This window comes from Medicago truncatula, chromosome 6, assembly GCF_003473485.1.
Source record: "Medicago truncatula cultivar Jemalong A17 chromosome 6, MtrunA17r5.0-ANR, whole genome shotgun sequence".
In the NCBI taxonomy this organism is placed as follows: domain Eukaryota; kingdom Viridiplantae; phylum Streptophyta; class Magnoliopsida; order Fabales; family Fabaceae; genus Medicago; species Medicago truncatula.
In genome coordinates, this window is record NC_053047.1 from 35395922 (window position 1) to 35406946 (window position 11025).

The 11025-nt window shown below is 31.6% G+C and overlaps 1 protein-coding gene across 1 annotated transcript; it reads left to right on the plus strand.

Annotated features, from left to right (window-relative positions):
* The first annotated feature begins 1451 nt into the window (after positions 1-1451).
* LOC25496693 (probable cyclic nucleotide-gated ion channel 20, chloroplastic) lies at positions 1452-10226 on the plus strand. The gene is made up of 13 exons (XM_039826591.1): positions 1452-1783; positions 3854-4366; positions 4930-5121; positions 5208-5306; positions 5815-5952; positions 6565-6807; positions 6976-7233; positions 8013-8158; positions 8356-8433; positions 8593-8722; positions 8827-9073; positions 9498-9660; positions 9848-10226. The coding sequence occupies exons 2-13, from the start codon at positions 3869-3871 to the stop codon at positions 9960-9962; spliced, it is 2307 nt and encodes a 768-aa protein (XP_039682525.1). The 5' UTR covers positions 1452-1783; positions 3854-3868; the 3' UTR covers positions 9963-10226.
* Positions 10227-11025: the final 799 nt, after the last annotated feature.

Below are 11025 nucleotides of genomic sequence, written 5' to 3' on the forward strand. Positions count from 1 at the left end.
AACCATTTAAGTCTAATCATTTGATTCATCAACGATTACATTTTCATGTTCTTAACTCTCACAATTAAATATTCTCATCAATATTAAATCACACAAATGTTTTTTAATATTTATTTCACTTTTGAAAGACTTTGTATTATATCAGCGGATCACTATTTTTCATATATGAAAGTGACTAAAATATTTTCTTGATAAAGGATTTCTCCGAAATAACTATGAATGGTTGCTCTTAGAGTCCTCAAATCTAGGTTACCCAATGTTATTTCATAATCCATTTGAATAGCTAGAACTTGACCCAATTTTAGTTTTTGATGTGGTCCATTTTTCTTTTGATGTGTATATGTGTGTGTAATACAAAATACTCTAATTGACCTACATCATAATAAATGCATTTGAAGAAAGATCACATCAGCGTATGGAAAGGTTTTAACTTAATTAAAGGGGCAAAGAGGAAACAAACTGGAAAGAATCCCCCTCTAATGTGTTGCATGCATCTTCCATTGACTGCTTCAGTGACATGTCCTTTAACCCTTTTCTACTTACTTTTCTTTCTCCCTACTTTTCAACATCATAATTCAAGAAGATAAAGATTAAATACCTTTTTTATTTTCTTTAAGATTTATTCAAAAAATTTATGTTATCTTTTATTGTTCAATGTTTGATGGTAGAGTTTTCTTTAGTGGATACTAGAGTCAAAAACTATATGACAATGATACTAAAAATGCAAAGTAGGGAGAAAGAAAAGTAAGTAGACAAATGATATTAAATATATTAGAAATTTATCTGCAAAGGTGTAAACTAATAGTATGGTTTGAGATGTGATCTGGATTTGTTGTTGTAGAAATACACGCAGTTTCACGCAGTAATTAATCATGGTCATATTCTAAATCAGACGGTTCATATTACACATTAGTTATAACACAGTTAATCAATCACGGTCATTGATATGAATCGGACGGCGGTAAGAAGTATGAAGGAAGTTCTGAGGTTGATTTTACTCATAACAAATTCTCATTTTATATAACAAATTATACTAATATTTTCCTATTAAAAAAAAGTAATCTCCATATTTACTATTTAAGTAGACTGTAATTTTTTGTTAGTTTAAATTTTAATGTATGTTGAGATGAGATTGTAATTTAAACTTATTTGCTGGAAGTATTGAAGAATACCTTTAATAAAGAAAGAGAAAATAGCAAAAGATAGTACAAGGACAAATATAGAAAGTGAATCTTATAATAATTAGATATAAAAAAAGTATACACATGAAATATCAATCGTGTGTGATACAAGTGATAAATATTTATATTCCATAAAATTGCCATCCCTTGAATAAAATTTAGATTATAAAGATTAATCTATGCAATTGTGTAATGTCAACAAAAAAATATATAATAACATGTGAGAAATGTTAGAATATTTATTGAACAAAACAATGACAAGGTGAGATGTAAACAAACTTTCTGAGAAACACACACATAAAATACAATACAATATGTATTTCAAGGTTCTTGTCGTTCTTTCTTTGTTCACACCACTGCTTCTTCAAAGTCTCTTTCCCCTTTACTTAACATTTAGTCACATTCAGGATTTTTTCAACTCTTACCCCACTCACCCTTTTAAATCCTTCATTCTTTGTATATATGTGTGAGAAACCCTCCTACTTTTCTTCCATGATTACCAGGCTTCACATAGTTGGATGGTTGTAGCAGTGTCATCACTTACCAGTTATTAGGAGGTTTTGAGTTTCCAACTTTGATAGTATATTGTCAGCTCCAAACAGGTCTTTACTCTCTTAGTTGTTTATTTGTGCTAACAATTGGCTTAATTTAACGTCTGTTTGAATTGACTTATTTGAGCTTATATGATAGGTGAGACTATTTGGAAGAGCATATTGATATGTCCATAAACTGTTTTCAACATATTTTCATAAGCTATCCTGAGCTAGTTAGGATAGCTTATGAAAACTGTTTATGTCTTATATGAAAATAGTTTGAATTATTTTATCTGTTGTTATAGAAATAACTTGTACATAAGCACTCATATGATAAATGCTTAATTAAGTTGTTTATTCAAGCATGACATTACTTGTTAATACCCTTTTGCTTGTTTTAGTTAGTCTTGCTATATTATGCCAAGATTCTTCAAGCAGTAATGCAAAACGTTGAGATGAATCTTCATGAATAGTGTTGACCATGGTTGTCAAAATCTGACTTAAGTCCCAAAATTCAGGTTTTTGCGACTTTGTGTAGCTTTAACGACTCAAATCCATATCAGAATCCCAAAAACAGACAAAATCCTATCAAAATCCCACAAAATCGTGAAATCCGTTCAAAATCGCAGGATTTTGTTCATTTTTTTTATAAGGGTCAATTTTTGACCCGGTTCGTAAATTGACCCAATTTGAATCCATGACCCGGTTCTATAAATACCCAAAAGGCCAAAAACTTTCATTCTTTCACTTCCCCCACACTTCCTCATTGTCTAGGTTGTTTAGCATTATTATGACTACTAAAGAATATTTGCATCTAGGCTTTGAGACATTTATATATATGTATTTTGTGGACTTTGAACTTTAACTCATTTATGACTATATGCAATTTATAACATATATTTAGCATTATTTTTGTTTTGGTAGAATTCTCGATTTTGATTGCGATTTTACGAGTCCTGATTTTGCTATCCTATATCGATTCTACAAAAGTCCTTGAGTAAAATCCTTCAATTTTGATTACGATTTTACGAGTTCCAATTTTACTACTCCCTTTCAACTTGAAGTAAAGTCTCGAATTTGACAACCTTGATGTTGACCCCTTAAAATTGATTCAGTTAAGATCTTGCAGATTTTGTTCAATTGTTGGAAGGGATAAGCCTGTAGTGGTTTATGCTTAATTGTAGTTATAGTCCATACATTTTCTTTTCATTTTCATTCCTCATGTGATAATAAGATAAGGGACCTTTGAAGTTTGGACCCAATGTTATTTAGAAACCTTTTGGTGCTACAACAAAAGCAATTGGATTTCTTTAGTTTTTTATGAAGTGTGGAATTTTTTGTATAGTTAAGGAAAAGAGGTAACACATAGTGGAGAAAGGGACCCTCCAAAAATAATTAGAAAGAAAGAAACATAACTGAAGAAAATGATATATCAGAACATCACGTGAAAAAAATCTTTTATGCTCTTTTTTATCACTTTGAGCCACTACTATATGTTATACTTATCTCTTTGTTTAGTGGTAATGAAACATCCAATCACTCTAAAGCAGTTCCACTCTTTGAGCCTTAAAATCATTAGTTGTGTTATCTGAATAATCAAATTTAGATAATTTTTGTGACAACTTTTTAAGTGGTTAACATTGTTCATATATATGGTTACCAGATGTTAAAACTAATTAACCACAAACTTGGACGTGATTAACCCCAATTTTGAGGTGTTTAAATCTACATGTAGTTGAACACATGCAAAATTATGGTTAGCTACGTCCATATTCGTTGTTAATGAAGTTACGTTAGTGGTTAATGAATTTCAACATCTGGTATATCTATTAGATGTACGTAATTAACCATTTATTTGATTTGTGTTAACCACTTCAAAATTGTCACCAAAGTTGTCTAAATTTGGTCTTTAAAAAACCATTTTTCTAAAATATTTAGATTGTAATTAGAGTTGAAATTATTTCTTGGCATCTTGTCCTAAGTTTCATGTGGCCTTTTCACTTACACATGCTCTTTAGATTCTTTTCATGTTGCTCTATATTTTATTCCCTTTAATTTATTCAATATTTTGAGTATATATGGTTGACTTTAAATTTATTGTCTTGATGTAGAAAGGTATTAATTTTGATAGTATTGCAGATTTGTGAACACAACATGGCTGAGTTTGATAACGATGAGTTGCCAATCCTGTCAGATGCTAATCCAAAACAATCAAATGAACCTGATAGTTCTAAATTCCGGAATCTTGTACCTAGGACGCGAAGTGTATCGATTTCTATTCCCATGATTCCTATGGAACCATATGAAAGGGATACTAATTTCAAGGGACACACAGGTCCTCTAAGGAGTCAAAGAAAAGCTTCATTTAATCCAATGAGTGGTCCATTATATGTTACTCATACACCTGGAAATCTTTTCGGGCAGAGTTTGGTCGTGCCAACGAGCAAAGCAGTGGAAAGTAAGACCGAAAAGTTTCCTTTATGCGGCATGAATGAACATGGTTTGCAGAATAACAATGCTGGTAAAAATGAACATTTATTAAGGTCTGGTCAATTGGGAATGTGTAATGATCCTTACTGTACTACTTGTCCAACTTACTTCAAGGCTACTCAACAAAGCGATTTGAAAAGTTCGAGTCTGTTCAATCCTAAGGTACCTTCTTAAAATATACTATTCTTTCCTTTAGTATAGGCTTAAATGAAGTTTTGATCTTTATATCTTGCTTCATGCCTGACATTTTCCCCGCCTATATATTTAGGGTTTATTTTTTTCTGATGCGTTGCAGACAGGAAATAGTGTCTAGTATCAAATTTGGTTGCTTTTGTGATATAGATCAATGTATATGTTGATGAAATAGGAATTAGTTGTTGAGCGAAAGTCCAGCTAGACAAAGTATCACACCATCAACTGAGTCGCCGCAATAGCATCTAACTTGGCAGATCATCAAAGTTCAGCCTCAAAATTCTTAAAAGGGAAAACCCGAACATTTTAAAAATAGGGGGACCGAAATTGGTGATTTAGAAATAGGGGAACCAAAATCATGAATGACACAAAATGAAGGGACGAAAACTGCATTTAAGACTTTATTTGAAGAAAATGTCTCAAGCAGTCAATATTTTCCATAATTATACATAATTTTTTATATATGTTGTTCTCATTATCATTATCTAGGTCATATTCACTAAACTATTTTGTTCAACTTTGAATGTTTTCAGTTTCAGAATGTTCTCTATGGTGATGCAAAGGATTGGGCAAGAAGAATGTTTGCTTTCTTGATTCCACATGTACCTAGAGTTATAAATCCACATAATAAACTTGTACATCAATGGAATAAATTTTTTGCAATTTGTTGCTTGGTGGCAATTTTTGTGGATCCATTATTTTTCTTCTTGCTATCTGTGGATTATGTATGGTTTCCCCCCCACTATTTAGATTCAAATATTGCATATTGTGTCTAATTAATTATTTAAATATTGCATATTGTTCTATGCAGGACCATAAATGTATTGTTCTTAACTCAACAATGACAACAGTGCTTGTTTTTCTTAGAAGTGTGAATGATTTCATACATTTCCTAAATATTATTCTTCAGGTAGATTTTGATTATTCCTTTTAATTACATGATTAATTTTCATGTTTTCACCTGTTGATTCTGTATTGTTATTTGAGATATATATTTCAGCCTTCCTCTATAACTAATCATTTTTATATTTTTCTTGTGTTTGTTTATACTATCTGCCAAATGTTCTCTTAGAAGAACCTTATAATTTCGATTTCAAATTCTTTATTTCCTTAAACATAAAATACATCCATAAGAAAAATGATCAGATCACGAAAACTCTAAAAAGTATTAGCAAACTCTTGTTAAATTCAACTAAAATTTCTCTAAACGAATTTTGTGACTGATTTGCTAAAATTCGCAAAACTACTTGCTGCCGCTAATGTTAACACTGCTGCAGTGAACAATTTTACATTTTTTTATCTATAAATTGCGCATCGTAAATCATTTTTGTGTAGAAGAGAGGAATGATAAGTATATCTTGGTACTCTTCTGTGATGTAGTGGGGCTCAAATAATTATTCCAAGTTCATTCTTTGCAGTTTAGGTTGGCTTATGTGGCCCCTGAGTCTAGAGTGGTTGGTGCTGGAGAATTAGTTGACCATCCTAAGAAAATAGCTCTTCACTATCTTCAGACATATTTTCTTTTTGACTTGTTTGTTGTGCTTCCACTTCCTCAGGTAACTCTCTCTCCATCCCCCTTTGTTGCTTATTGTGCATCGCATAAGGCTCAGTTTGGATAAACAATTTACTTAAGCGGTTATATTATAAGGGTTTATGTATAAGCTATTTCTACAACAGAATATAAAATAAAGTCAAATTGTTTTAATATAAACTATTAGTGTTTTCATAAGATATCTTGAAAAGCTTATGAAAATAAGCTGAAAACAGTTTATGGACATATCATAAGCTCGTTCAAACAGTCTCACAAGTACTTATGTCCGTAGGTAAGCTCAAATGAGCTAATCCAAACAGACAGTCTAATTTGAATTTCTTGATGCTCAGGTATACTTTCTACAATACAAAGTAATGTAGATTGGACTAGTTTTCTTTGTGATCACTAAATTGAAGAACAATGTATATTAGTCCAAGAAATGTCAGCTTAGTGATAAAGAGTTTGACTTTGTAACTTCAAGGGACATGGTTCAAATCTCTCGGGATAGTTGTAAAATGACCATTAGTGTTACCGTTATTCATAATAATTTTCCCTTCCCCGTTTTTTTTTCTCTTTCAAAATAACAATGTATACTACGATCTCCTTATCATGGTTTAATGCAATGAAATATTTGCAGATAATGATATTGTTTGTCATTCCAAAACACTTGGGAACATCAGGAGAAAATTATGCAAAGAATCTTTTGCGCGCCGTCGTCCTTGCTCAATACATTCCAAGATTGTGTAGATTTCTCCCTATGCTAATTTATCCAACTGGATTCATCTTCGAGTCGGCATGGGCTAGTTTCTTTATTAATCTTTTTACCTTTATGCTGTCTGGCCATGTTGTTGGCTCATGGTGGTACCTCTTTGGTTTGCAGGTAATGTTAGGCTTCTATAATTTCTTTTTCCAGCAATTATCATTTGAGTTTAATGACAATACACCGACAGAGAAATTTTACAGATGCATTCAATCACATCTGATCATGATATCACTGTTATATTACTTTCGGACTCATCTTCAGCATAATTCTTCTGTCTTGTCCCAGAGGGTTAATCAATGTCTACGAAATGCGTGCAAGCATATATATTTTGATGAATGCTCAAAACTCATTGATTGTGGTCATGGAAGCACTCAGGAATATCAAAAGGGATCAAATTGGCCTGATTGGAAGAAAAATGACAATGCAAGTGCTTGTTTCACAGAAGATGGTTTTAAGTATGGAATCTATCTTAAAGCAGTCAACCTTACTACAAAATCTAATGTTCTTACAAGATATGTATATTCATCATTTTGGGGATTTCAGGTATCTCTTTAATATGTTTTTTACAACATAACTCATTATCTTCTGTATTTTTTAAAGCTTTTATGAATATACTTTTCCTAGTTATGAAAATTGAGGCAAATAGTGTTTATTATAATACAAATATTGTTAAAAAATAAGAAAGTTTCATACCTGTTTCTCCCAATCATTTATACTCCCTTCAAATATAATTCAACATACTTCAGGAAACAAAGGTTAGATTTCATTTTATTGCAAGTCTGTCTAGAGTTACCTGTGAGTGTACCGCTGATGCCCAAGTGTTGGCCTTGACAAAGCACCAGTAAGGAATACCATTTTCTAATTATGGAACGCCTCCATCCGTGAGACACAATGGAGCGTTGGATGTCTGGTCAGAAGTATAACATGGACGGCTATGACGGCCTTCGAGTAAAAAGGAGTGACTTGTGTCCTATGGTTCGAGAGTTTTTGATCATGTCATAGGAGATCGTAAGTGAAGCTCTCACCTCAAGGTGGATCTCAAACAGCACGGCCCACTTGAGTTTGATGTAGGTTTGACTACTCTTTTGGTCAGACCAGAACAATGTAAATATAAGTTCAACAAATCTGAAATTCCATAAACCTTAAGTGAAATCATTTAGAGCCTGGAATTCGAAAATAATTCTATATAATCCAGAACACATTATTGAAGTTTTCTTCGGAATAAGATATTCAATTTAGCTATGGTATGCTTTTTTAATTCAATATCTTTTCTGTCAATACATGAAATTCTACTAATGCTATGACTGGGTGATTTTGTGCAGCAAATTAGTACTCTGGCGGGAAATTTGACACCAAGCTATTTTATTTGGGAAGTCCTTTTTACGATGGGAATCATTGGATTAGGACTCTTGCTTTTCGCTCTTCTCATTGGAAACATACAAAACTTTCTTCAGGCTCTTGGAAAAAGGTAGAATGTTTTAATTTGCTTCATATATGCAATGCTTCATGAAATTTATCTAATGCTGCTAGTGCTAGTTGATATTTAATTTATGATAATCAAGTCTGTAGTTATTTATGACTAATATATTTTCCACTTTTTATATGTCAGTATTTTAGTCCTTAATAAGTAATAACATGTTTGACTTATATTTCATTTTCTTAAAGGAGGCTAGAAATGTCACTTAGACAACGCGATGTTGAGCAATGGATGAGCCATAGGCGCTTAGCAGATGATCTGAGAAGGTATCTTATTATTCCTTTTTTAAATAACATTTATGTATGAGAAAATGCTAAAAAATCAACAATCTATCACTTCATATAAGCATTGTAATCATAAAATGATTTGATGATATAAAGTCTTCGAGATTTCTGTCGGATTATAATGTTTGGTTTGTGATGCAGGAGAGTGCGACAAGCTGAACGTTACAACTGGGCTGCAACGAGAGGAGTGAATGAAGAAATACTCATGGAGAATTTGCCAGAAGATCTTCAGAGGGATATTAGACGACATCTCTTTAGATTTGTTAAGAAGGTGAGTATATTAGTATTTCCGACGATGAGGTGTTTGTTTAGTGATAAGATTTTAATCTTATAATCTTAAGGATTTTGCATGAAATTGTCATTTATATATTGTAGGTTCGAATATTTTCCTTGATGGATGATCCTATTCTGGACGCCATTTGCGAGAGACTAAGACAAAAAATTTACATCAAAGGAAGCAAAATTTTGTATGATGGTGGCTTAGTAGAGAAGGTCGTTTTTATCGTGCGTGGAAAATTAGAGAGTATTGGTGAAGATGGAATTCGAGTTCCTCTATCTGAAGGCAATGTTTGTGGTGAAGAACTTCTTACATGGTGTCTTGAGCATACTTCAGGAAACAAAGGTTAGATTTCATTTCACTGCATTTTCTTATATACATATAAGTTTCTTCTTATACAATTCCTTAGTCTCATGATATCTCTCCTGTTTGACATATGAGCTAAACATATAAGTTGTTTTCATAAGCTCTCCTGACATATTATGGGACAAATTATAAGTTGTTTTCACAAGCTTTCCCTAATAGTCTCATAAGCGTTTATGCCACTAGATAAGCTCAAATAACCATTCCAAATAGATCCTAAGAAGCTAATCAAAATAGCTTCTGACATAGCTTTTTACTTACTTTTTGAGAAGCTAATCAAAATCAAAATAGCTTCTGATTATAACCACTAAACTGTTTCTTTTCTAGATTTCGATTTCTTAAAAAGCTAAAATAAACATGATAAAAATGTTAAAAACTTGCAAATGTTAACAACTTTCCCTTGCAGTTTGTGCTAAAACAAGAATTCCAAGACAAAGGCTAGTTAGCAATAGGACAGTATTGTGCCTAACAAATGTGGAGGCATTTTCCCTTAGAGCAGCAGACCTTGAAGAAGTTACAAGCCTTTTTGCAAGATTTCTGAGGAGTCCTGGTGTTCAAGGTGCCATAAGGTATATTCTTTTTGTCCTATGTTTATGAAATTGTGATTCTGATTAGTATATTATTACCACTTAGTATTAGATTTTAGAACTTGTTTACATTTTTTTAAGATAATCAAGGTTTGTATAAGTGTACTTTAATGACTGTCTTTGTACTCAAACTATTAATAACTGAGATAAAATGCATAATTCATCTTAGGTATGAATCACCTTACTGGAGATGTCTCGCCGCTACGCGAATCCAGGTTGCGTGGAGATACAGAAAGAAACGTCTTTGTCGCGCTGACACTTCACAATCAAATAATCAAACATAAAAGTTGTACATTTAGCTACATGTATGTAAGCGAAATGATTCTTTGACATCTAAATTTTGATGTCAAATACGGTGTGTTTTGATTTTTATGTGTATTTTTAAATGTGTGTAAATTATAGAAGATAAAAATTAATCGAGAGGTAGAGATAAACATATACAGTGTCAGATACAACGTTTGTATTTTGATGTTAGAACTCTGTATGTATTCATGTATGTAATGTTACTAATGAAATATTATATCTAACATGTACTGATTTGCAAGGCACTTTCGATATATAGCAATGAAATATTATATCTAAAATATACAACATTTTTCACTGTTGGAAAAGCCAATATTAACTAACATAAACAATACAAAATTGTTGTAACAAAAAAAAAACAATACAAAATTGTTGCTATAAAAGGAATATGAAACCAAATTTAAGGAGTATTAAAAGTAGCCTCAAAGCTAATTTTTGTGATTATAAATTAATAATAATAGTGAGGAAAAATAATAGATATATAAGAGAGTTGATTCATACACATAATTTTAAGCTGCCTTTATGTTTATCCTATGCAAATGACTCCCACTCCACATAAGTGTTGAGTTTTAAGTGTGAGAGTATTTAAGTTCTACATTGTCTATGAATGAATAATATATATATATATATATAAGAGAGTCGATCCATACACATAATTTTTTATATTTTACATTTTTGTAATTATTTAGTTGGTCTGTAAAGAAAAAATATATTTTTTTTGGTAGTTTTGACTTTTTTTTTTTGGTTGGTATTTCTGGAAACAAATATTTTTCTATAAAATTATTCATGATTTGAACAATTATGCTGACGACCACTATCCCAAAAATTGTGGCCACCATACAAGTTTTTGTTTTTTTTAGGGGACCAGCTAGTTTTTGTCATCTTATTTATTTTTTCGTAAAAAAAATGATATAAGACCAAAAGTCATCTATTGTTAATAGAAAATATAAAAAAAACTTCTTGCTTCAATTATTTTTATTTGTTCATGATTCTTACTCGTGTCTTTCTTTTTAGTCGGTTAGGGTGTGTTTGGCAGCAAGAATA

Coding starts and splice junctions, on each gene's coding strand:
- LOC25496693 (XM_039826591.1), top strand. CDS start 3,869: ATGGCTGAGTTTGATAACGATGAGTTGCCAATCCTGTCAGATGCTAAT. Junction 7,234..8,012: donor CATCATTTTGGGGATTTCAG/GTATCTCTTTAA, acceptor GATTTTGTGCAG/CAAATTAGTACTCTGGCGGG. Junction 9,074..9,497: donor GCATACTTCAGGAAACAAAG/GTTAGATTTCAT, acceptor TTTCCCTTGCAG/TTTGTGCTAAAACAAGAATT.